Consider the following 27,411-nt stretch of genomic DNA (forward strand, 5'->3'; position numbering starts at 1 on the left):
TTGTGCCATTGATTGAAAAAAGAGCTGAAAATGGAAAATACCATTACCATTTAATAGCTTTTCAGTTGGCACTGATTCTAAGCACTTCTCATGACAATAGAGTAAAAATATAAAGTTTTTGTCACTGAGGGGAAGAGCAAAAGGAGACATCTCAGAGATGGATAAGACTCAGCATACAGCATGGCCGGCAGAAAGGGAGGTGCCACTGTGAGTGACACTTAATAGGGTCATTGTCAAATGGGCAAATGAGTTCTGACGATTCCTCAGGGTTTTGATTTGAAGATAAAGGAGACATGATTTTAAACTAAAGCAAAAGAGACAAAGAAAGTTTTCCAGAGCTATACAACCAATGTTCTTAGTATGAAACTTGCTGCCATTCATATCCAAAGGATTATTTCAGAAAGGTTTTAAATTTACATTAGGGTGTAGTTCTGAGTTCAACCAGAGTAGAAACAATACAAGCTCTCACTCCCCATATTTTAAATAACATATTTGCCATTTTGTGATTTGGGGAACTTCTTTCCTTGTTCTTCAAATCATGAGACATTAACAATTTAACTGCATTTATTAGCTCACAACATTGGATCCAAAACTTTGCTTATAAATTTTGAGGGTTAAACTTAAATCTGTGAGAAGAGGTTTCAGACAGAAATTTAGCCATTTACTACAAATGTCTGAAGTAAAAAAGACCATTTCTAAGAGCTATGTGTAACGATTCCAGATTTGCATGCTTAAGAACTGTAATAAAAGGAAAACTCCAGGGAACTCCCTGGCAGTTTAGTAGTTAGGACTCCTCACTTCCGCTACCGAGGGCACAGGTTCAATCCCTGGTCAGGGAACTAATATCCTGCAAGCTGCATGACCAAAAATAACAAACAAAAAAATAAATTGCCAAACTGGCAGGAGGAACACTCCATAATTGATACCACAGTCACAACTAGTCTGCTGTCCTACAGTTGGACACAGGTTCAAAAACTAAATATCACATGTTTAAAATAAATCAAATGGCACTGAGCTTGTAATGTATATTTTATTTTGCACAAGCTTGCATATATACTGCACATACATTCAGTTTAAGAGAAGATGGAAGGCACACAAGGCAATTGGACTACTGTATCCTTTAAGTGGTACAAAGCAAAAGGTAAAAGTTTGCAGAGTATACAAAAGCTTAAACACACAAAGTAAACCCCCTTCCCACCCTCCCCCCAACAAATTGTTTTTCCTGTTTTAAAATTTAGTAGCTGCCAAACTAATTTTTTTTTTTTACTTTTACTTTAAAATCAATTGTCTACTGCACCTTTTTATTTACTTTTTAATATGGACAGGGAGTCTCATTGTTTTTTTTATCATATCAATTAATATTACAGTACATCCTTGGTAATACAAAATTGTACACCTTCATCAAATAAATTAGGATAAATTAAACCAATAAATTATGCAAAGTCTTCAGAACAATAGACAACAACAAAAATCCACAATTGAAATTGCCTCTAGCTAAAAAAAAAAAAAAAATCAAAAATTGACTTTATCAGTTCAGTTATTGTACTATATTCAAATCAAAGGGTCTTTATTACAAAAAAAAAGAGCTTAATAATGCTATTTACAACATATTGCTAAATAATATAAAGGCAGTGTTTTGTCACGGTTTATACTATATACATATGAGAAATGGCTGGGACAATATTGGGGGAAGCCAGGACCTTTGATTCTTCTGGGTATTGCTGAGACCAACCCCAAATACATTTGCTTTTCAAATTCTAATTTTGAAGTGGTAATATACAATTTTTAAATGCTTTCCCCCCCTACGGAGAGGATTCGGGTATTTTAAAAACAAAGAATGAATCCATTTTCACAAAAAAGGGCCACTCTGTTTGCCTTTTCTGCTCATGCTCATGTTTGTGCATTTTCGGCGGTGGCAGTTTTGAGAGAGGGCTCAGTTGTAAAGACTCAAAGTCCAGGTGCTTCCAGATTCTGTTATATTCCTAGAAGGATGCTTATAAGAAGATGCAAAGGTTAAATACCAGTTTTGATCCCAGCTCTGAAAACGAGCATTTTAGCTTTAGTCTTATAGGTGGTTTACAACCAACAGATCTACAGAAAAACAAAACTGCATTTCCTTCAACATCACATGTAAGTGCAATACAGTAACTGCTTACTCATAGAAACCAGTTACGTTCTTTTAAGGGGAGCTTTTTGAAAACAATGCTTCTTGTAATTTGCAAACACGGAGTCTGTACCAGAACGAAACATTTGTACTATTCACACCAATAAAGAGTCTATAATATACATGGCAAAGAGATTCTGCTCTGTCCTCACACATACACAGCTTCTCTCAGGGGATTCTGTAAACCACTTTTTCTTTGATGAATTTATGATTGCTTCTGGGGAACATCCTAATTTGAAAGCCCCCAACTCTTTAGCTTTACGACTTAATATTAACCTGTATGTGTATGCATGTATGTGTGTTGGGGGGAGGGGGAGATTACATACTAAGTGTCTTCATGTACACAGAAAAGAAATTTCATAAATTTACAGAAACTGCATTACCCTTGCCCTTGACATCTGATGAAAGAGACTCTTATCTTTTAAAAGTAGAGAGCAGGATTTTCAAGAATGCTTTCAACTGTCTATATAGTCACCGAAGTGTTCCTAATAAATTCAACAGATGTTGTGAGAATGTAGTTATTTATTAAAATCTCATGTCTTACGTAACAACAGCCATGAGGTTAAATATTTACATTGCTTTATAAAAGTTCCCCTCTTGCTTTAGTGTTTTTGTTTTGCTTTTTTTTTTGTTTGTTTTTAACATTTTTAAAAATGATATTCACCCACATCCCTAGCACAGCAACAAAGAGTCGGCAAACATAAAACACTTTAATGGAATAATACTTGGAGGCACAAAGGAACTTCGGGAATATGTGGGTGAACATTTCCTTAAATAATGACTACATTCTACCATCTTCCACGTGGTTTTACCAGTTAAAGGGAAATGTCCTCATTAAACAGCCAGAGACACAGTAAGAATTAAATGTTTTGTTGTTGCAAATAGAACATTCTTTTGACAAAACATAACAAATGCCTAAAATAGGTCCTTAAATCTAGGTAGGAAAAGGTAAGCTTTCCACTTCACACGCATATATATATGTCTATTTTTACATGTGTGTATATGTGTGTATGTGTTTATGTTCACACATCTGCACACACATATATAGCACATGGTATGAAATATTGCTTCTATACTACTTTTCATTAGGCTAAGAAAACACAAGATTTGCACCACAGTTACAAAAAATTGGCTTCTACAAGAATTTTCAAAACTCGAATGCTGCTCAAACAATTGAGGAAAAAATAATTTGCGGTATCAAACTGTTCTAAAAATTCTCTTCTCAAAAACGTATTCTCCCGCTTTGTTTTTTAAAAAGACACAAAATATGCATAGCTATCAACGTTATGTCAAACAGCCAGAAAAAAAAATCTAGAGTTTATTGCAGCTGTAGAAATTGGAAATAAAGTCAAAAGGATGAAATCGAAAGCCACAGAAGGCACACGAACAATTGTACTTGTGGGAAAAAAGTGGGATTTTGAAGGATTTTTAACAATCCCCCCGCTGGTGCATTTAGGTCTAGGCACAGACTATAACCTCAAGTGTAGATGCAAAAATAATTTGGGGTTAGCAGAAAAGAAGTGGAAATGTGGTATTTCAACATGGACTTTAGACTTTGTTTCCCTTTGTAAACTGTCCCTAGTCCTTCACCCTCCCACCAGAGAAAGCAAACTTTCTCCCAAGTAGCCAATTTTTACGTGGTGAGAGTTGAACAAAGATTGGAAAGATGGTGATTTTGAAAAACCTGTTAAATAGGCGTTTTGAGAGACAGGCTTTTGTCATTTTCCAATGCACTGGGAGGCACAAGATTTTATGGTGGTGAAAGAAAAAGAATCATCTAAAAGCAAAATGATCAAGTTCTGTTTCCAGGACAATGAGGTGAGTTTCTACTCACGCTGCAATTTCTACTCTGAAACAATTTCTATGCCTCAGTGCACATTGAGAGGATATTATTGTGGATAAGCACATCAACATTTGGTTGTGAATACACACTTTTGCTTAATTTGTCTGTTTAAATTAGAAAGGCAGGGGAGAATAATACTAAAAATCTAAATATGTCTGAAATCAATACTAAATTTGCCCCAGATCAGGAAGATACTAGCAATCTGTCTCGATAGGTGAATACATTATGGTTTTGCCTTTTGCCTTGCAAATGGCAATACAACGGTGATGTGAATTCCATGGAACAGCAAAGAGGCCCAGTTGTATACTGATGTGAACAACGAATGTCATACTCTTGGGCGTGAAGCAAGGCGAAAGAGTGTGACCACAAGTTGAGATTGCTTCTCTACTTCGTGCTGATTGGATTTTTTTCTTTTTTTTGGGTTTGCATTATATTCCAATGTGATGATTATCTGAACATTTTTTTTTTCCAAAACAAGCCAGAACAAGAACACACTGGCTCCGATGGCCCTGTGTGCGGTGAAGGAGCCTGCGAGCTGGGGGATGGGTTCGGCTGTGCGGGCGCAGGGAGGCTGGGGCGTCCCAGGCCTAGGCTGCTGCGCTCCGTCCACACCGCGAGAGGCTGTGTCTCCTGAATGACGCAGGCATCACAGGACCACGCCGTGTAATTTAAAGTCAGCAGGTTTTAAAGCTTTGTGCTGACAATAATTGCCTTCATACATTCCTGTCCATCAGCAGAATTTATAAATGATGTTAAATTACAGCGATTGGGTCAGCTAGTCTCATGGGTCAACCGACATTCTCCAAAGTCAAATGTCATTTTTATAAAAATCAAGGAAAAATGGTATTTATGTTGTACATAATCTAAATACCAGGGTTTTTTTTTTTTTTCCTTTTTACTGTGTCATTTTAGAAGATGTAGATCAAATTACTGAAGGGGAGGGAGGGTCTGGAAAACACTATTAGAATAAAAAAGGAATTCTTACTGCCTCTGCACACAAAACCCATCCAAGAAAACAAGTGTGAATGCCATACGGCTTTTTAAAAGCAAGTATGGAAACGTTGTACACCTTTGAAAAACTGGAAAAAGAAAAGAGAAAGAAAAAAAGAGGAGAACCACTGAAGAAAGCATGAAATAGCAGCTAGCTTTCTCATGTGTGCTGAAATTGTGTCTTTTGGGTTAACTCCCAAACTCTCCTATTCTATACAGTCTTCTCATGTTTTGGTCAATTACTAGCTTCTGAGTTAGAAGAGACTTTATCAATTGCTTTAAAACACTGTACCGAAAACGAAAACACTTTAAATTAGACTGTCACCACTTTGAATATCCATCAGGGTAGGTAGTGTGGAAATGTATAGGAAAATAGGTCATTCTCAAATGTACTCCTCTCAGGAGGGGAAGATCCAGTCAGCTAGCAGCTGTCAACAAACTTCTAGTATAGGCAGGAATTTTATGGTCAAGTTAGGATGTCCTTTATTCCTTACCATAGAAAGGAATTCAGAAAATAGTGTTTTTTTGAAAAAAAAAATTGTTAAATATTAAACAGACATGATAATTCTTCTAAAGCATATAAACAAAATTGAGCAAAGAATAAATTTGAAACTTATGTGCCTTTTTACATCTTAAGCAAGATAAACAGAAAATAATAACACATTATAGGGGTTTTCCTGTATGAAAAACGATAGGTACTCACTTACTACCAAGAAGAACCTATTGTAAAATTTCGAGAGGTGACTAGAAGCCACATGAATTTCCAGTCTCACCTTGAAAAGTCCGTTTTGTACAAAATTGCTCTGCCTCCAAAAGAAACTAGTTTGGGGTGTTTGCCATTTCTCTGAGGAAAGGTTTGACAGTTAGTGATTATGTTTTCTTTTTAAAATGTGGCCTTTTGGGGTACTTTTGAAAAGTGAGCTGTTGATCTGCCACTGGCATTATTTTTAAACGTGTGATAAAAAGCTACTTACTGAGTTCAAACCAAGCAAAATATTTAAGTTTATCAAGGGGTTTCATTGAGTTTTCTGACCTTCTCAGCAGTAAACACAAGAGACGCATCACTGACTGCGGAGCTGTGCTGTGTCATGGGTCTCCCTCTGCCAACCGCCATTTGCAACAAACCACGAATCCAACAGATGCATTTTAAACAAATGCCCATCCTTGCTAATATAGACTTTACACACGTCAACATTCTTTTTTCCCTGATAATTAAGCCTATTTTAAGTCTCCAAATGTTAAGGGCCTTGGGCAAAAGTAAACTAAAGGCGGCAGGAAAAGAACCATCCCCGTTGCAATCGAAAACAGAAGAAAATGAGAGAAAGATGATGGAGGAGGAATTACCAGCTGATTTCATAACATACCCATGCCTCCCATACACACATATATGAAATCAAAATCTAGACACGGATAACTTGGACATCCAAAGGGGACTGCTACTATTCATACATTCGAAAAGAGTTGTTGAAATTTCTACTCATGAAGCAGCTCTTGTAGGCAGTTTGGGGATTTGAAAATCTCAGGGACTTCACTATCCAGCTTGCAGATGACCTTGTATATGGCCTTCTTCCAGGAAGGATCAACATCTTTGCCTGCGATAATGGCATTGAAAAACTCCCGTAATGTGATCTGCGCAACTTCCAGGAATCTCTCTGGAACCTGCTGATACAAGGAGACAATGGCATTAATAAAGTTTTCAGTTTCAAGTCTCCAGTTCTTCAAAGGAAATTGAGCTAAGGTCTTTCTTTCAGATAGGGGCTTACACAGCACCTGCATTTTCTAAAAATGGCCGACCCCTATTCTCTTATGTAAAGTTGTTATATATAGTAGCATTGTGATGTGGGGTTGACAGCTTTGGAGAGTTTTAGAAAAAGACTTGTGCAAAGGATACATGCAGACCTATTGAAAAACTTGGATTCCATTGTGAATATTTGAGTAGAAAAATGGAGGCATACTGTTGGGACTCCTTACTTCATTAAAGAGGTGTATTCCAGAATCAGGTTTCCACCTAATCTTTCAGAATTTGAACCACAGTTCCATTAGGAAAACAAAATGTCTTCTTAAAAGTAGACTAATATAATAATTGGCCTTTGATATAAACTAAACCCATGCTATAAATGAAGAAAATCGAAACCTTAGTGTCCTGCTTGCATTAGAGGACTGTTGACTCTGTTGCTAAACTGTATACTACAATAATCCGCACTATAAAGTACAGGCATACCTGTTTCACTGCGCTTGGTTTTGCTTCATCATAGTTCATAGATAGTGCGTCTTTTTACGAATTGCAGGTTTGTGGCAACCCTGTGTGAAGCAAGCCTACCGGCACCATTTTCCCAATGATACCTGCTCACTTCATATCTCTGTGTCTCACTTTGGTAATTCTCGAAATATTTCAAACTTTTTGCTCTCGTTATCTGTAATCAGTGATTTTTGATGTTACTAATGCAAAAAGACTACAACTCAAGGCTCAGATGATGGCTAGCATTGTTAGCAATTAAGTATATTTAATTAAGGTATGTACTCTTTTTAGACATAATGCTGTTGCACACTTAATAGACTACAATATGGTATAAATATAACTTTTATACACACTGGAAAATTTAAAAAACGTCATGTGACTCGCTATATTGCAACATTTGGTAGTCTGGAATGGAACCTGCAATATCTCTGAGGTATGCCTGTATGCTATGTACAAAAAAAGAGTAAGATGCTGATATTAATACTGAATCCCAAAATACAAAAGTTCTAGTTGCTCAGTCATGTCTGACTCTGTGACTCCACAGACTGTAGCCTACCAGGTTCCTCTGTCCATGGAATTCTCTAGACAAGAACACTGGAGTAGGTTGCCATTCCCTTTTGCAGGGGATCTTCCTGACCCGGGGATCGAACCTAGGTCTCCTGCACTGCAGGCAGATTCTATCATCTGGGCCATCCGGGAAGCCCAAAACACAAAATGTGTACGATACCCTAAAGTCCTACGTCAGAAAATACTTTACTTTGAGATGAGAATTTCTCCAAAAGAGAGTGATTTATGCAGTTGACAGTAATAATACTCCACAGTTTTGGACTACTTATTATGTGTCAGGTACTGTGTTATATACTGAATGTGAACTGTGTCATTCAGTTCCCCCAACATCTCTGTGATTATTAACCCCATTATACAGTGAGAAAATGAAGGCTCAGAGAGAATAAGGGAATTGTTCAAAGTCACTGTAGTTCAAGATAAACATTCTCCAAATATACTTTTCAGAAAATCTATTTGTTAATTCTTTTCTACCACAGCAATGAATGTATGTGTGTGAGTTATCTGTGCACGTGCTTATGAACTGTTTATTAGTAGTTGTTTAATAGTCTGACCTCTTGTCTAGGCAAAGGAATAGCTACTGATGCACTTATTTAGTAATCTTTGTAAGTTACATGGTAAATCAGGGCCTATCACCCCCACAATGAAACAAAGGATTCATAGACTCATTCCAGATAGTCATAATTTTCCAAGTACAGACTGACACTTTGTAGTTTTCCTTTAGAGGGGGAAACTTACACATGAATAATGTTTTATTTTATAGTAAGTGCAGACATTTGAGGAAGTAAAATCACTGCAGCTGCACGTGTAGACGGATCTGTCCACACATAGACAAGAGGTGAAAGATTTTTATCTTGGCTCAGACCTGCTGCTCACCAAAGTAACAGAGAGGGGTTGTCATTTTGAACATATTTGATCCCATTCTCCCCACCTTTTCTCGCTTTGTGCAGCGGACCTTTTTATAATGATAGTAACTGTTAGAGAAAATGAAAATGATACCAGACAAACCTGTCTGAGACATTTGGAGTTGGACAAAGAAGTTCAGTGCTTCCTATGGCAAGTCACTTGTCCTTTGAAAGAAAACCTAATGATGCCCCAGAAGAAAAAGAGCCCCAATCTGGGGCCAACTGGACTCTAGAAAAAGTGAAAATGTTGAGATGCTTCTCCCAAGATATATGTATATATATTGGCTAGTTTCTTAGGACACAGTTCTAACCACTGCCTGGGAAATAATGGAAACACCACCTTGCTCCCCAGGGCTTTCCTAATGGCTCAAGCGGTAAAGAATCTGCCTCCAATGCAAGAGATGCTGGTTCGATCTCTGGGTCGGGAAGATCCCCTGGAGGAGGAAATGGCAATCCAAAGCAGTGTTGGCAACCCACTCCAGTATTCTGGCCTGGAGAATCCCATGGACAGAGGAGCCTGGTGGGCTATACAGTTCATGGGGTCACAAAGGGTCAGATACAACTGAGCATGCACGTAGCCCCTTGCCCTCCATAAATGTGCAAACCCATATACTCCAAAGACCATTCCGTGATGAGAATTCAACTGAACTCCGATGACCTTCTCCCCAATCTTCTGCACACACATGTATATTTGTGGGATGGGGAGGGCCTGGCGGGGCAATCAGCCCTCCCACTTACCTTCTACCAAATAAAAAGTCATTAAGCAGCCTTTCTGAGTACTCGCCCGTCTTCCCCAAAGATGATCCTTCAGATTTTGTCAAATGGGTGTTATTGAGAGAGGGATTATGGCTGGAGACCAGTTACACAGTGCAACTACCCACTCTAACTATGGGGTTTGGGAGCTGTTAGCCAAATGCAACAGAAACATAATCGGAGGCATTTATTAAAAGAAACATTTCAAGAAGTGTGGTTTCCCTGGCCGTCAGCAACAGACCCACGATGAGGATCTATGGTCCTTGAACACTCGAGGATGCAGCCTGGCCTGGAGGAGAGCTGTGGGGACAGAGGTATGGCAGGGGTGCCAGATGAAGCCTACCCACTCCCAGGACTCCCAGGAGATCTGGAAACCAGGGCCAAGGGAGTAGAGATGATGTTTAAGACAGTCAGAGGAGGGGGATGCATCTAGGAAAGCATCAGCCTTGGAGGAGGGAAAAAGTGCAGTTCTGGGGGTTTGCCTGAGAACAGATCAAAGTAATTTCTTAAGGGGTGTGTGTGCAGCCTCCATTCTGTTATTTTCTTTTTTTTTTATGTTAAAAAATTTATTTATTTTTATTTCTTGGCCATGCCACACGGCATGTGGGATGTCAGTTCCCTGAGCAGGGATTGAACCCACCCCCTTGCATTGGAAGGTAGATTCTTAACCACTGGATCACCAGGGAAGTCCCACCCTGTTATTTCTTATCATCAGCCATGCTGGTTACTGATTTTTAGTGGGTTTTATCCTCTTTTAAGGACTTCCCTGGTGGTGCTAGTGGTAAAGCACCTGTGCCACCAAGGCAGGAGAAGTAAGAGAGTAAGAGATGCAGGTTTAATTCCTGGGTCGGGAAGATGCCCTGGAGGAGGGCATGGCAACCACTCCAGTATTCTTGCCCGGAGAATCCCATGGACAGAGGAGCCTGGTGGGTTACAGTCCATAGGGTCGCAAAGAGTCTGACGTGACTGAAGCGACTTGGCAGGCACGCACACATCCTGTTTCAAACATTCATTTCTTTTGGCAATACTCTTGGGCTGTCCTTTAACAACTTTGGCATTTGTGTCTCGATGTTATTTAGCTTTTCACCTACTTATATCTAGGTGGAGTGAATTTATCATTAGATGTCTTTTGAGCACTCTCCTGGCTTCAATTCTGTGTTTTCCTCACAATGCTACACAGGGTTTTGTTGCATCGTCTTTGATAAACAGCTCAAAACGAGACCCTGCCTTCTGCTTTGCTCCACATTGCTCTAGAATCACACCTTACCTTCCCCCTAAATACTTAAAAAAAGGAATTTTAAAATAATGATAAAAAATAGAATTTAAAGACTTGAAATAGATCTCAGAGCTCATTTTATAGATGAAGAAAGTATGAGATTCTATGGGATGAAGAAATTATGAGATGAAGAGACTCATGTGAAATAACTGATCCAGGTGTATTGCCATTAAACCCTGCTGGCTCCTTTTAAATGCATTTTCAGTAATTCCTACTTATATGAGGCATCAAAACCTGTGACAAGCTGTGGATCTGTGGTTTAGAAAAACCACAGAAGAGCTAGTAACTTCAAAATAAGTGGGAATGACACAAAAGATTCCCAAGAGGAGACTTTGGTTATTGGTTTATGTTTGGGAAGGGATGAATTCTTTGAGAATAAATGAAATGGTTTGCTAATTTTGTGCTTAATTTGAGGCAATACTCATGTCTCAAATTGGGCTAGATAAAAGAAAGTTATAATGAGATCCTCAACTGCTAGAGCAATTAATCTTTTTTTTTTTTTGGTGGCTCCACAGAGGTAAATTGATGGGTAGCAACTGATCTGAGAGAGTGCCAAGGAATTCCGTCCACAGGTAGAAATATTGCCCGTGAAAGACAGACCCTCACCTCTCTGCCAGAAAGGTCTCCCCAATCCCACTTAACAGAGTAACAGGGTTGGGGGGGATGCTTTCTGATGTTCCGGGGGAGCGTCTTAAGAATTCAGGGTTATGAGACTGGTCTTGTCCGTGTTTTTTCAGTACCTCTTCACACCTAATGGATTTCCAATCAGTAATAAACATCTGCAGAAAATCCCTTAGTGACAAGTAATCCCTTATCTAGGTTTCTTTTAATAGAACCCAACAATCTGCAGAATGAACCCTAGAGTATCTCTTCAGCATCAGGTGGCAACAGTCAATCAAGTCCCTGGAATGCAAGACAATGCTGGCCGCTGGGAGGGGGAGGGAAGGCCATGCCTCTGGACATGCCACAGGGGAAAAACAAAAGGCTTCCAAAGTCTCTGGCCGGGACTCTGAGGCTATTGTGGGAGCTGCGGTGCTGAGTGTTCTTCAGGAGAGGCGAGTGGAAACTTTGCTTTTATAAAAGCCATCCCAATATAGGAACCTCACCCCAAATGGTCCTGCCTCTCCTTGCCATGATATCTGGAGGAGAATATAATTGTGAGGAGGTACTTGACCAAACGCATACATTTTAAGGGGGCTGACTCTCAGCATCCACCTATTTCATCACCATTGTTTGTTCTTGAGCTCCTCAGAGCAAACGCGGGCCTTGTGGGCTTAGATGAAATGGGAGAAATGGGAGGATGTTTTCGAGTCTGCTCAGGGGTGGCTGGGTTATCACACACTCACACACACCACACACACACGGTGTGTTGGGTGGGTGCTTATTTTGCTGTCCTTTTTTTTTTATCAGAATGAGTGGCAAAGACACATTTTCCCCCCCGTCTTCCTCCTCCTCTTCCCAGTTGCTTTACCTTCAAGGATGATTTGTTTTATTAAACTGACTGTCCCTAGCCTCTGCAGTACATAATAAAAGCCTGACATAGCAGGCTGCCTGCCTTCTGTGTCCTGCAGACACTCATCATAAGTGTCAGGACATACCAAGGTTAGCGGTCACTGGAAGTGTGCTCGCTGGCCCAAACCTTGCCAAACGCTCTTGGCAGCTGAATGAATGTCAGAGAGAATAGACGGGGAATTATAAAGGTTAAAAAGAAGACAGCCTCTCCTACTTTCTGGAGACAGGGTAGCTGATTTTTCACACCTCTGAAACGGCCACAGGCTCATCCATCGGCCTCTTTCTGGGGATCTAAACCTTGCCCCTTGCACAGCTCCCTGTGGCTCTCTTACAATCCTCCATCCCCTTTAAAACCTGGTCCACTGGCCTCATTTCATCAGTGGAAGGATGTTTGCCGAAATGGACAGAAAATAAACCAGGCATAGACCTCGCTCCTTAGCTCCACTCCCCAGTAACCAAAGGCTCACATGGCTTCTCAAGCTTATTAATCAAGAGATGACAATCTTATCAAGATGGATCATCTTTTCAGTTCATCCTTGAAACTATTTTTTTTCCCAAACTTCAGTGGAGAAATGGAAAAGGAAATCTACGTATGGGCAGAAGTGTCTAACTGCTGGGAAAGTAAAATCTTGGTTTACTATTTTGGTGAATTAGTTCTGTGTGTGGGTTTACTTTCTTCTTCCTCCTCCATTTAAAAAATACTATAAAAGGGCAATAAAGTGCTGACTGTAAGAAGACAATGTCAAGGAGAAAAGGGTACTGGTATTTTGGATACTCTTCACTGCTCGCCTTGGAGAGAGAGTTATTCTTGTCACAAACCCTTTTGTCTGCGTCTGCTGACGGCTCGCCTGTAGCCAGCAGCATACTTTAACTGTTTTGTCACCTCCTAACATCACATGCATCAGCTGTTGGGCTTTTGTTACGGGTATTGTAGAACTAATCCGCTGTGGCTGGTCTACTGTGCAGTAAATAAAACAGAAACGGGCTTCTCAGACAATTCTGCATGAATATTTCAGGCGGCTTTTACAACTCCGATTCACAAAATCAAATAAATAAATAACTCCCAGTTTCCCCCTCAGCCTTTCCCCACACACAGAAACAAAACGCCTCAAACTAGACCCAGGTGCCTCCAAGTCAACTGCATTGAGGGCCCTGACTTGAGCCTTCAAGCAATTGTTTGAGTGAGGTTGAAACAGTAGAGCTCTCTCAACTTCAACACCAGGGTGTTCGTATTTATTATTAGACTTAAACACATCTGATTCCGAAAACTGGCTAAGTGGCTTTGAAAATCTTAAGAGCTCCTTCTCTCCTTGGGATTTCTTTAAAAAATAAATGTCATGCCATCAGAAATATATAGTTAGAGTTGCCCTATCAAACGGCTTTTATTCTTTCTATCTGCATTTTCTTCCCTTCCGCTCATCTGAAAAGGGTCAAAGGAAGATGCTCGTGCCTCTAATTCATCGTAAGAGCCTTTCCAAAATGTTTAACCCATATAGGAGCACAAAAGGAAAGCAAACTTTGGGCTGGAGTTTTCTGAAACTGAATTGATACTGCGAGTTCTCTTATGGGATAAATAATGTACTAATCATACGCAGCGAGGCATTTTTCTGGACGACTCATGTCTTTGGAGAAGTTAAAAAGGGCGTTTGTATGGGGCTGTATGTGCATGCTCATGTGTGCATGCACACGTACACACACGCACACACACCCCAAGATCCTAGGAAAGGAGACAAAGTTGAGGTACTTTCCCGAGCATTCATTCACCCTGGAGTGCACGTGATTCCTCTAAGCAAACTCTCCCATCCCTGCTGTTTGTTAAGTAAATATTGATCAAGGAGAGACATAGTTCCTGACGGCAGTGGCACAAGCTGGGGACTTAGACTGCAGACAGAGTGGACTCAAATGGATAAACTCTGATGCTTTACTAACTCCTTATTGAGATTATCCGATGGAAAGGCAAGAACAGATACATTATTCCTGCTCCTCTCTACTGCCTCACTCTCACTGAATTTTCCTGCCTGAGGCAGAAGAGGGGAATCTCAGAGCTATAGAAGATGGTGACAAGATATTGTGACTAGGGGTCTCCCTTCTCCTGCACACGTTTATTTTGTGTGTACTAGCCAGGAACTAGCTGGCCCTTCAGAAGGGCAGAAAGGATGCTACCCAGAGGGAACCACGGGATTGGGTCCCAAAGCCCTCTCATTAGGGGGATGGATCCAGCGGGAAAACAAGCATGAATGTGCTTGGAAAGTGTAAAGCAGTTTCCAAACGTAAGGCGGTGGTTTGAACCTTAAGGACAAGCCCACTTTCTGGGAGTCGGTTCACTGCGATTAATACACATGTGCAAAGCAGTGTTCTGAGAGATGCTCTGAGGAGGTTCACGTGGGTGATTTTATCGGCGGAGTCAACACGTGGAGAAAAGTTGCTTCGTGTTTCCTACGTTTTATTTCCATCCCTTCATGATACTGATGCGGATCTTGTCAGGGGCTGAATAGCCAAATACACTTCCCTGGGAAAGCTGGTTTTAAAACCACATCTAGAGGCTAGGTTTTGTGTTTGAGGGACTGAGCACCCCAATCAAAGAGCAAGGTGCTTTGAAGAGTTCCTGGAGAGAGTGACATGGTAGCACATACGCTATAATGTGTAAAATAGACAGCCAAGGGCATGCGCTCTATGACTCAGGGAGATCAAAACCTAGAGAGGTGGGGTGGGGTGAGAGGTGGGGGGAGGTTCAGGAGAAAGGGGCCAGAGGTACACCGATGGCCCACTCATATTCACGTACGGCAGAGGCCCACACAATATTGTGAAGCAATTATCCTTCAATTACAAATAAATAACTTTACTAAAAAAAAAGAGCTTCCACCAAATGGCTACATGGCCATTTTCACAGGCTGCTCGCACCTCTGTTGGGAAGGACGGGGATTATCGAGGGAGCCCTGGCCACAGAACGGCTTGCCCACACTACACCGAATGAGGCCGAGGAAGACTCTGTAGCCACAGCTGAGCTTTGGACTAAAGTCTCTTTGACTCTGATGCTCCAGGTGGATTCAGCCTTCAGGGACCTGACAGGATGAGGCGAGTGTGATGCCCACGAAGTAACTCAGATGGTAAAGAATCTGCCTGCAATGCAGGAGAGCTGGGTTCAATCCTTGAATCGGGAAGATGCCCTGGAGAAGGGAATGGCAACCCACTCCAGGATTCTTGCCTGGAGAATCCCACGGACAGAGGGGTCTGGAGGGTTACAGTCCATAGAGTCTCAAAGAGTGGACACAACTAAGCGAATGACACTTTCACTTTCTTTCAGGATTAGGTTAGTGTGATGCCCACAAAGTTTTAGGCCTATGAGTGGGTTCACCTCCCTCCTACTTACGTGTTTTGCTACTTAAATATGTGAAGACTAAATGCTTATAGGAAGTGGCTGGAGTTCAAGGCTGTCCTTAAAACAAAACAACCCTCCATCATACACCTCCCCCCACACCATGCTTCCTCGGTCTAAGCAAAGGAACACACAGCAGTAACAGTCTGTATCATTTTTTTATAAACCTTCAAAAGAACAATGTTCTCTTGAGCAAAATTCAGTAGCATTCTGTAAACATTAATTTAAGGAAATCAATAGACTCAGTGAGCTAAAGCCATATTGCAAGATAAACTGGCCAGAGTGCCACTTTGTCAAATAGATTTTCGTTTTCTCGGCCTGATAAAGACAGTTTCAAAACGGGGCAAACGTGTTGCAACCAAGGTTTGCAAAGTATGTGGCCTTCAAACAGTCTGCTCATTTCTCCTACAAAGCTGGATAAACAGACTTTAAAAATGATAAGATGGTTCAGAATTGATCTGGCTCTCAAATTTTACATGGGGTAAATTTTTTTGGTTGTCTCACAGGAAAAGAGAAAAACACAATATCACAGGCGCATTCAGAATAGAAAATACAAGTACTTGGGAGAAGGGGTTAAACTGTCTTGAGAAAAAGAGCTCTGGGGACAGTGTCCATTGATTCTTGTCTTTAAGAAAAAAAGAAAGGAAGAAAGAAATCTTTATTCATGCTGACCTGATGGGCAAACAGACCTTCTTGCCAAAATCCAAAAGCCAAAATCTCTAGTGGATATGGAATCAGAGGTTTGAGCTGTTGGAAGCTGTTTCTTCTGTAAGGACCACCCAATGTCAAGGTCACGTGTGAGGGAGGGGCTGGGGGGCAACCCCTGAGAGAGGGCTGGGGAAGGACCCTGAGACAGCACGATCCACACTGCAGCCTCAAGGGTCCTCCCAGCCAGCCTGCAGGAGCTGCGGGGAAAATCAGGAAAAGGGGCGAGAGGAAAGCCTGTCCCTCATCTGCCGCTGTGGCAGGGACCTGCCCTGAGCTTGTGGGAATACACTTCCAAGGGAACCTGCTGACCAACCCGCGATGCCCGACCAGTTGTTATGAATGCTGACAGTGGTGCCTGGATGGGATATGGTTGACATGGTCCGTTGGCGGGAATGTAATGAAAAGGACGCAACAGCGAGGGAAGCTGCGAGGTGGGAGGCTGAGGATTTGCCTTGTCTGGACAGTGGAACGCCACGGGAAGGGACATCAGGCAGGGTGTAGGCACCCGGACTTCTCTCAGCAGCCCAGAGGAAGTGCCAAGGCTGCCCTCAGGGGTTCCTTTGTTTCCTCATCTGAATTTGAATCGTCTACCTTTGAAGGGGCTTCCCTAGTGCCTCATATGGTAAAGAATCTGCCTGCAGAGCAGGTGACCTGGGTTTGATCCCTGGGTCGGGAAGATCCCCTGGAGAAGGGAATGGCAACCCACTCCAGTATTCTTGCCTGGAAAGAGTGGATATTTGGAAAATAGAACTGCATTTGGAATATTCAGAGAAGCAAATTCCTCCACCTTTCAGATGCTGATAATTGATAAAATGTGCTGGAATCAGCATTTTGAGTAATTGTGACTTTCACATTAATAGAAAAGACTGTCTTCACTTTCATGCTACCTGTTAATAACTTGTATATAACTTTAAGCTATGTAAACATTCCACTGGCTACTTTGCCTATCAAGATAAATAAAACCATCTCTCCCACTGCCCCAGAAAAAGAAGTACTAGCTTGCTAGGAACAGAAGGACACAGGCCTTTATAATAAACTCTATGAGGCTGTCAAAATTATTTTGTAGGCCTGAAATCTGGTTCACTAAATGTGCCTAAAGTGGCCAGTGTATTTGCTCATGCTTGGAGGTCTTAGCATTGTATGTATTAAGAAATATAATAATTGTCATGTTACTTGCTGTAATGAGTGTAATTTTTCTTCTCTCCCAAACTCTACACATCTCTCAAGGAGTGACTCCAAGTTTAAATAAGCATTAATAAAAATAAAACAAAAACAAAATCAGAGGGAAGAAAACATCAAAAACTAAAATCTAGTATTTTCTCCAATCCCTCCATCCCTGAGAAACTATGAAAATACTCTCGCATCTTAAAAACAAGGGCGAGCTCTTGGCTGGAATTACTCATCTGGTAGGTTGTTCGGATAAGATTTGGACCAAGACCATTGCGTCAAAGAATCATAGTTCTGGAACTTCAGATGGAGAAAGGATCTGAGAGTTCATGTTCTACTAAAGACAGAAAAAGCCTCAGACAGGGGTTGGCAAACTTCCTCTGTAAAGGGTCGGACAGTAAATATAGAGGCTTTGTGGGCTAGGTTTGGTCTCTGTTGCATATTCGCCTTCTTTTTCACAACCCTTTATGAATATAAAAACCATTCTTAGCAAGGGTCATAAAAAAACAGACTCAGTGCCAGATCGGGCCTACAAGCCAGAGTGTGCCAACCCCTGCTCTCAGCCAAATTTAAGAGCTAGCCACTTTTCTGAAGGCCTAAAGCTCTTTGATTCTCCTCTAATCCCATGTCCCTCACTGGGTCAGCACACTAGTTGTTCCTGCGAGGGTAGCTGGGATCGACTTACCCAGATTCAACCTGCATTGTCACACCACTCCTCAGAAGTGGGTAAGGCTGCGTGTGTCTACAGGAATAGTTCATGGACCACACACAGAGATGCCAAGGACCAGGGGGCCCTCCTTCTTGCCCGGCTTTGACGGGGAGCTTTTCAGTAGGCACTTTCCTGCCAGCAAATATTCAAATGCACTAAACGGAGGACTCCATCTCTCCTTCGTGATGCAGGTAATGAATCAACTGCGATGGAAAAATAAGCACTAGATAGCCACTCTTCGGCCTTCACTAACTTCAAGTCACCCCGTGAATTTTGTGCCAACCATGTCGGAGTTCAAGACAGGCTGATAGCACCTGAAGTTTAACTTTTTGCTACCATTACTGGGTGAGGCGGTGGAATGAATAGGGCCAAGCCTGGTGCCCTTCTTGGATGGGAGATTATTCAAAAACAACATGGCATCAGCTCTTCAATATTACACGAAGGAAGGCTGGGGCACAGATAATCCGCAGTTACTCCTGTTTCGTTGGAGAATGCATTACGTGATTGTTTTCTGCAGAGATTTACCTCCATAATTAAGCTGTGCCCAGGCGAACATGAAAACCAGTCTGTGTGCCCTTTATTCATGGGGATGGAGTAATAAGAGTGAGAAGCCCGAGGAGAAATGCCTAGGAAGTGGGGTTGACGCAGGACAAAGAACAGCACGGTGCAGGGTGGGCAGGAGAGAAGGCACGGGCGATGCAGATGCCAAGCGAACAGAGCTTCGGAGACCAGGTTCCGGGAGCCTCCGCCTCTCTGCTGACAACTGCTGATGCATCCCCAGTGACATCTAGGTTGTTTGGGACAAGGACTGGGGTGAAAGGCACAAAAGTCAGGAAAATTCTGCTTTGTATTCTAGGGAATTCTATGGGCTTCTCCTCCACGATTATCCTTTGTATTCACAAAACTAAGCCAGCTAAGAGTCCGTGAAGGGCTTTGACATTCTTTTTTCAAGAAAGGTAAACAGCTCAGAAAGACAGAAAAATCAATTTCAGAAGGACACCCACTGGGAGACTTTTGGAAGTCCTCTGGTAAACTACCAAAACCTCACGAGACTTGAGGTAATGTTTGTGGTGGGAAGACTTAGGATGCTGTTGAGGGAAGCTCAGGAGTCTACAGACAGATTCTTTTGTACAACCTCAGGTCACTTAAGTTGATAAATCTCTGGGAATTCCCTGGTGGTCCAGCAGTTAGGACTCGGCGTTTTCACTGCCAAGGGTGTGGGTTCAATCCCTGGCCAGGGAACTAAGATCCAGCAAGCCAAGTAGAGCAGCCCAAAAAAAAAAAAAAGATAAATCTTTGAAAAATACTCTATATTGAAGAAAATGCCGTGGCCTTAAAACCATAGCCTACTTCTGCTTCTGAACATGCCTCTGCCTACACCCCTACTCAAACTCCCACACATCTGTTCTCAGTGGATATATTACCCTTTACTTAAGTCATTTTTAGGACCAGATTTTATTTTTGACTGTTAAGGTAGCTTTAAAAAAAAAACAGAGGCTGAGTATAATTACTGTGAGAAAGATAGAAAAAACAAATCCAAAAGACCAGTGTGAGGATTTGATACTCCCAACCACAAACTCGGCTTCTCTTGTGGCTCAGCTGGGAAAGAATCTGCCTGCAATGTGAGAGACCTGGGTTTGATCCCTAGGTTAGGAAGATCCCCTGGAGAAGGGAAAGGTTCCCCACTCCAGAATTCTGGCCTGGAGAATTCCATGGACTAGTCCATGGGGTTGCAAAGAGTCGGACACAACTGAGAAACTTTCACTTCAGTCACAACTACCAACTCAGACATACAGAATCCCAGTGGAAAAGACTTTTATGATCGATTTATGATCATCTGGGACATGCTCAAAGGAAAGGGTGATGTTGCTTTTGCAAAAACTACCAACCAAGCCTCAGAGTGAAGGGAGTTACGACATCTAAAACAATTAACTCTGTCCTGAAAGAGGGGACGTTGTATATGCTACAAAAATTAACACGTATTACACAGGCTGGCTGTTCGGGTTGAACTGTGGCCTCGATGGAATGTGTGTGGGGACAGGTATATGGCTGTCTGTTCGCTTGTTCAGGTCCATATCTATCATCTCCTAAAAAACCCACGGGCGTGAGGGCTTCATGGATGAATGTCCTCACTGTTTGGCTGCCCTAGCCAACACAACAAAGTGAGCAGCACATATAATGACAATAAATTGTCTATGAATTTGAAAAATTCATCGCTCTAATCCCAGCAAGGGAGTTGCCACGTCTCCAAGGACAGTGTTGAAAGATCTGCAAAGAGGACCTTGGGAGAACACTAAACTGGGCACCCTGGAGAGTTTTACTGAGATAATGAAGCTGCAGCAGAGCCCCAAGGGTGGAAGTGGCTCCACGTGGACGCCATCTGTATTCCCAGGGGCTCCACAGCCACTGCTTAAAGCTGTGCATCATCCACAGAACTTGTTCAGAGAAAACAGAATGTCTTCTATTCTAGAACTGCAGAATTTCAGAGCTAGAACAAAGCTCTGTCTTTAATCTTATCACTTTCCGGGTGAACAAAGTGGAGCCCAATGAGGCAGGTGCTGCCAGGGGCAGACCCCCCAACCCAGGGCCCCTTCCACCTTACCCTCACATCTCATTACTGCCCTTCTCATCCGGAACCCATGACTCCAGATGCCCAGAGCTCCTGCAGGCTGCTGTCACCTTTATAGCCAACCTTGGGGCAGAAGGAACTGCTTTCTCTTTTCAAAACCAATTTTTGCACTGACTCTCTGTCCCAATTCTAAGGAGAAGTCCCTGTTTGCTCTTTGGGTTTGTTTGTTTTTCTGTTTAGGGTCAGCAGGAAACAATGCAGTAGTAGGCTTACTGATAGCAGCGACAAGGCAATTTTTCTTTGACTTACTAATGAATGAAAGCAAATGCTTATATAGTGCTTACTTTCTGCTAATATATTTGTGGACATTCATTGGGTTCTCACACCAACTCTGTGAGGCAGGCACTATCATTTCCCCCGTTTTATGGATGAGGACACGGAGGCAGGCGCAGAGAGGGTAAGACACTTGCCAAGGTTTCACTGCTAAAAAGAGTCAGTGCTGGGGTTTGATCCCAGGTACTGGTTCCAGACTCCAGGCTCTTAAATTCCACTGTTATGAGTCCAGGACCTCTGACACTGAAGGCTTCCCTGGTGGCTCAGATGGTAAAGGACCCACCTACAATGCAGGAGACCCGGGTTCGATCCCTGGGTTGGAAAGATCCCCTGGAGGAGGGTATGGCAACCCACTCCAGTATTCTTGCCTGGGAAATCCCGTAGACAGAGAAGGCTGGTGGACTATACACAGTCCATGGGGTCCCAAAGAGACATGATTGAGCGACTAACACTTTCACTTTCACAGACATTGAAAAGACTTCCCCAAAGGAATTCCCTTTTAAGATCTCAAGGTGATGTTTTTATAAATAAAAGTACAACTTCTTGAAAGGGAACATTTTGTTTCCTGTTCGAGAATAATACAGAGACCAGAGCTTTCTTGCCTTAGTGGTCATATTTAGACACTCATGCTCAAGGCTAAGGCTGTGTCTTCATGATGTCAAATACTCCAGTACTTTACCTATAAAAACACTGAAAACATTAGCACAGCAGGATGGATCTGTACATTTTTTATGTGCTGGATACGTTCCACAGACACAATCAGATTTGCTGGAATACTTGCCAAGAGTCTCATAAAAAGGTCTCACAGGGTCATTTTAACCAGAAAGTGGTACCGAGATGCTACTCAAGAAATCCAACTTCTGAGGATGAACTTTTGGGACAATCAAAAAAGTCCCGTTGGAGGTAAGGGATAAAGCCAGGATGTGGCTGCCCCGTCCAACTCTCCCTATCGTCCTGGAATTGTAACTGCACCTCCAGAAAACACGGTCCTGCTGGAAGAGCATTATAGAAATGATAGGGGCAGCCCACATATTGTATGAGATTAGACTTTTAAAAAGGATTAGCGCTCCTTAATCTGGAGAGATGAAGATTAAGAGGGAGTAGTGATCAAAGTCTATAAAATCAGATAGGAAATGGAGAATATGGCCCCGGTACTGTTCGTAAATCCCAGGATATTCTAACCAGGGCTACCCCTTTGGAGTTCCAGGGAAATCACTTTAACAGCCATAAAAAGAAGATACAATTTTCACAGCAGGTAATACATTTAGAGAATTATTATCTTGAGGAGTGGTGTACTCTGAGAATGAAGTTAGATTTTATAAAAGGTTTAAATAAACCCAAGGGTGATAAAACCATAATGATCTAATAATGGGAGGTTAAGAATGTTCTGGGGACACCCTGAATCTTTTGAAAATGATGCAATCAACGACAGGTACCCGCCTCTCCTGACATGCTCCTTGCCCAGGGCTGGTGGCCTAATGATCTGCCCACTTCTCTCCTCCCTTTGTGACCTAGCTTTGTTCCTAATATTCAGACCAGGGCTTAGCGACTAGAAAAGCTCGAAAACCTACTACAAAACGGCAACTCATGCCTCGAAGGGGGTTTTCTTCGATCCTTACCAGGGTCTTTGTCCTAGGATTCTGAATAAACTTATGAACTTATTTTTCCTTTCTGTATACCTTAAAATTAAAATCTACATTTTACTCAAACATAGAGACACTGGAAACCTCTTATGTTGCAGTGGTGCGGGGATAAAATTGGTTAAACTCTCTACTGGAGAAACTCCTCATAATACACTAACACAGATCAATTAATTCACATTTAAGGGGAAATTAAACATACCGATTATGTAGTACCCATCACAGCCCAAGGTATTAAGCTCTAAAATTTACTGCAGTTCATGTAGAAATCATCACACCTTAACAAAAGCTGTGGCTCCGTCCGACACATAGAAGAAAACTTGAGAAAAATGTTTTAGTTCCTTTCCAAAACAGCCATGCGTTCCTCACTTTCAATATCTAATAATAGGTCGTCGCTGGGGGCTGGGGAGGGTATGACAGCGGACAGAGGCAGCGGGGAGGGGACTTGGGGAGTGGGTAGAGTGGAGATCAAGATTCCATTCAGAGAAAAGGAACCTTCTGGATGACTATAACATGCTCGGCGGGGCATGAAGAATATTTTCTGTACTCACACTTTAGACTGCTTACTGAAAAATTGGTAAGATGTGGCAATGCACAGAAGGGAATAAAATAGTCAAGGAGAGGGAAGGGGCGGGGAGACGTAGCCTAGAGGAGAAAGGTATCCATCTCGAAGCCATATCTAATAATGCTTCATTCTAACCCTAAGGACCACCATAACCTGGGAGCAAACCCTGGGTATCTTTTCAAAGCGCAAGTTTGAAAACGTCAACCCTCACTCTGGGGGCGCTTTTCGGAGTCACACGGATTCATCTGGGAAAGGGCAGACCAGGAAGGTGGGAAGGGATGGGGTCGGGTTCAAGGGTGCAGAGTCACTGTGTTGCTCTGGGCAAGCATGCTGGGACATCTGGAGTTCAGAAGTCGAGGAAAAGGGGGGAAGAACCAGGAAGATGAATACTCGATTATCAGCGACACAAAAGAACGGAGCAAAAAGAAGCCTGGATGTGGGCACCGGCGTCTGGCAAGGAGGCCGCCAGCAGGGCTAATGAAGCATTTGTGGTGCAGGACGATTGCCAACGCAACAAAGAAGATGTGCTTGGGCTCTGCAGATGTGCCAGGGCCCCCAGAGCAAAATAATGACATAATCACCATCAGTGTCACAGACCAGACAGTACACAAGGTGACGGGGAGGGGGCTGTAACACACACACGGGGAGGACCCGCCGGGGCCCACTGCGGCTGCGCCCGGAGGCCCGGGATGCGGGCAGGACCGCGTGCCCACCTCTCTCTAGCGGAGTCTCACTTCCTAAGGTGAGGCTTGTCCCCGCCACCCATCACCCACCGGTGGCTGTTTTGTTTTTTTTTCCTCCAGTCCTAGCTACTCCTGATGAAGCCACAGAAATCGGAAAAGCTTAGGAGAGATTTGGACTGGTTGGAAAAGGTTTGGAAAAAGGGAGAAACAGAAGAAACGGAAGGGAGAGAGTTTTGAGTCAGACACCCTCTGATTTCTGCCAAGCTCTGTGCTCCGACTTCCGTGACCCTAGCCACCAAGCCTGAGGGATAAACATGAGCATGGGGTGTCGTCAAGGGTTCCTGCTGCAAAGAAAATGCAAGCCATATTTTGGGGAGCCTGGGAGCAAGGGCCACACAGTAGCAATAAAGAGTCCACCTCAAAGAGCCCCACAACGACATGAAGGCAGGAGGGGGCTGCCCCGTCCGTTTTAAACAAGGCCGCTCTGCCGGCCTCGTCACCTGGCCTGACTCCTGCTCCGTAAGGTGGGTGTGTTAGGACAGCTGTCTGGCTTTTAAGTGACTTTTGTCAGTTTAAAAGTGAAAGTCTGTTTGAGGAGCTGAAAGAACAATAGCCCAGAGGCCGGAAGAAGGGCTGGCAACACAAAGGACCTAGACTACACTACTGTCCCTTTTCATGGCTTCTACTGAAAGATTCATAAGAATAACTTAAATTTTTTATGACCCCCCCCCCCCGCCCCGTTTTTGGTATGACTATATTAGTTGTGTCAACGTCCCGATCCAGAGTTCTCTCTAAATAGCAAAGGGTCTGTTGTGAAAGCGTCTTCAAAGAGCGGTGGGGACAGAATTGCTTCTGGGCATACTGCAGATCCCTTTCTCCAGGAGACACAGCTCTGAGGGACATGGAGATGCTCTTTCAATACAGGTCCCTTCCGCCTCGAGGTCCCCACGAACCCTCCTGCCCCATGATCTTAAACCTTTCTAACGTGCTGGTTCAACTGCTCCTAGGAAGAAGGATTCTATTTGCTTTCTTGGCTTCCCTCTGTTTCACAGGAACAGTAGTGTAATAATCACTCCTGGCTCTCTTTTCCCCTTACTTTTCAAATAGCTGTCTCCACGGTGCATCTTTATTTGGCGTCTCAGCTGAAAGGGCGGGGGGTGGGGGTGGGGGGAGGGGCGATGGGGACAGCTTTTATTTGTTTTCTGTCATGTTACCAAATAATTGGCTTGAGGCAATCGCTGAAGGTGAAACAATATTTTAAAACTGGGATAATCTACTTTCAAGAACCAAAGTCTGACGCTTCATCAAAAAGTGTGTTTGCCCAAACACTTATTCTGGCAAATGTACACCGAAGCAGTTAAGAGAAGTGAGTGAGTGGCTGTTCCATTTTCTGCCCTATGGCTTGAAAAAGAACCAAACAGTTACAGTGCAGTCAAATCCTGGGAGCAGGGTTAGGGTGGGGTGAGGAAAATTTGATTGAAAATGTTATCTGCCACGTGAAAAGGGATCACCAACTTCTGAACAAGCTTGGGGTTTGCTAAATGAGTCTGTTTAACCTCGGCGAAACAAGCAGGCTACTTTTCAAAAGGTGGTTAGAACCTCTACAGATATTTAATCCAGGATGGGCGGAACACAGTGATACTAACCCCCTGAAAGCTCCAACCACCGCCAGCGGCACTCAGCGGAGAACCAGCTCCCTTTCTCCTATTGATAACCCTTTGTGGGGCGCAGAGAAAGAGGCGAGGCAAGGAGAACTGAATGTCAGACAATGGCCATCACGCCACACAGTCTCTGAACTTTCCTCATCTCTGAAGGACAATTAATTATGAAGGCCTTAGGGGTAGGTCGAAGCAAGGGAAAAGCCCACTGCCGTCCCAGCACCGCGGCTGCCCCCTCTGTGTTTGCTAAATGGCTCTGCCTGTCGGGGTATAGCCACCAAGAGAGCCAATAGATAGATCACTGGTAGGTGGGGGTGTGGGGGAGGTGGGGGAGGAAAGCAAAAGATTTTTTGTGTGTGCGCCTGCCCTTGTATAATTCTATTCTCACTGTGAACTCATCCATACACAAAACACAAGGACAATTTTTTTTTTTTTTAAAGAGAGAAAAGCCACAGGGTAGGTTGCAGCAGAAACGGCCTCTCAGTGGTGTGTTAAAAAGGATGGTCTTTTTCACCAAATCATTTCACAGAGGCAAAACAGACAAACACAAAGAGTTGAGACTTTTTCTCCGACATTAAATGGAGTAACTGATAAGGTCAGACATATGATACCTAAAGACATGAATCTGTGAACTCTTGAAGTCAAAGGGCCTCTCTGTGCCGAGGAACAATCTTTCAAAGGAAATAGATCATAGAACTCCACTGAATCCGCTTTAAACTTTATGAAGCAGGAGGAGAAAAAGCTCTAAGTAGGGAAGCTTGACAGAAGAGCCTTGAACTATTTTCTGAAGGAAAGATGAGACCCTCCCTGGGCTGCCACAAAACATCTTTTTTTTTTTCTAAAGGCTCCTCTGAACTTCGATATGTGCCAAGACACCGCCATTGAAAGCCGTATAATTATGTGCTATAGCCACTGTAGAAAACGCTTTGTTCCCCCCAACAAAGGACAATAAGCAAAGTAAAGCGACATTACACTGTATCTTTTTCTTTAAGAATGTTGAGAAAGGTCATGGAATGCTATAACTAATAAAGCTGTTGAGTAAGGAGGTTTGAACGTTGATCTTACTGCGCTTGAATGTAACCCGATGACAAAAAAGACACAGGGCGCTAAAAATGCAACGACATGACCAAATAGATGATAAACCGATGGGCCCGCTTCATTATACCCATCAACACCTTGAATCCCAAAAGGATGGAGGTGCAGAAACGAAGCTTGGGGTCCACACGTCGCCCCGCCGCCCCCCACCCCCACCAGTCTGGGGTCCTTCACTGCTCCCTCCTTCAAATTTCAGGCAATCATCCCGTACAAGGAGCTTGTTCCCAGACAGCCATGTGCGTACAGATATTTAGAGAACATTCATTTAGTCTCTTAAAAGATCAATTTGGCTTGTCAGTGGGGGCACTGGCAGGGAAAGAAATGGGAAAGGTTTCTTTTCCCTCCTCGCCACCCACCAAGAGTGCGTTGTGCGATCATTTAAATGGCGCCTCAGCTTCGAGGCCAAAAGACTGCAAGAGGAGGAAAAGGGTTTTCCTCCTGTGCCAGTTTTCCAAATGATCACTCATATTTAAGTATCTTTTTGGAGCAGAGGGAAGCGCTTCCTAAATCCACCTGTCCCCATTTTTCTTTAAAGAGATGACAGGGCGAATGAAACACTTCCAAATATATTAAATCTTCTTAAACACGCACTGTGTGGCAAGCGGGAGTGGGCTGGGAATGGGGGTGTGCCTGGTGGAGGGAGTAGATGCAGTGTGTGTGTT

The 27,411-nt window shown here is 42.9% G+C and overlaps 1 protein-coding gene across 1 annotated transcript in view; it reads right to left on the bottom strand.

Moving 5' to 3' along the window:
- Positions 1-1,212: 1,212 nt before the first annotated feature.
- PROX1 (prospero homeobox 1) overlaps positions 1,213-27,411 on the bottom strand; it is a 54,871-nt gene continuing 28,672 nt past the window's right edge. The window contains exon 5 of the mRNA XM_065936222.1: positions 1,213-6,656. Coding sequence (XP_065792294.1) covers positions 6,471-6,656 — 186 coding nt within the window. The 3' untranslated portion in view covers positions 1,213-6,470. The remainder of the gene's footprint in view (positions 6,657-27,411) is intronic.

Source organism: Muntiacus reevesi, chromosome 5, assembly GCF_963930625.1.
Source record: "Muntiacus reevesi chromosome 5, mMunRee1.1, whole genome shotgun sequence".
In the NCBI taxonomy this organism is placed as follows: domain Eukaryota; kingdom Metazoa; phylum Chordata; class Mammalia; order Artiodactyla; family Cervidae; genus Muntiacus; species Muntiacus reevesi.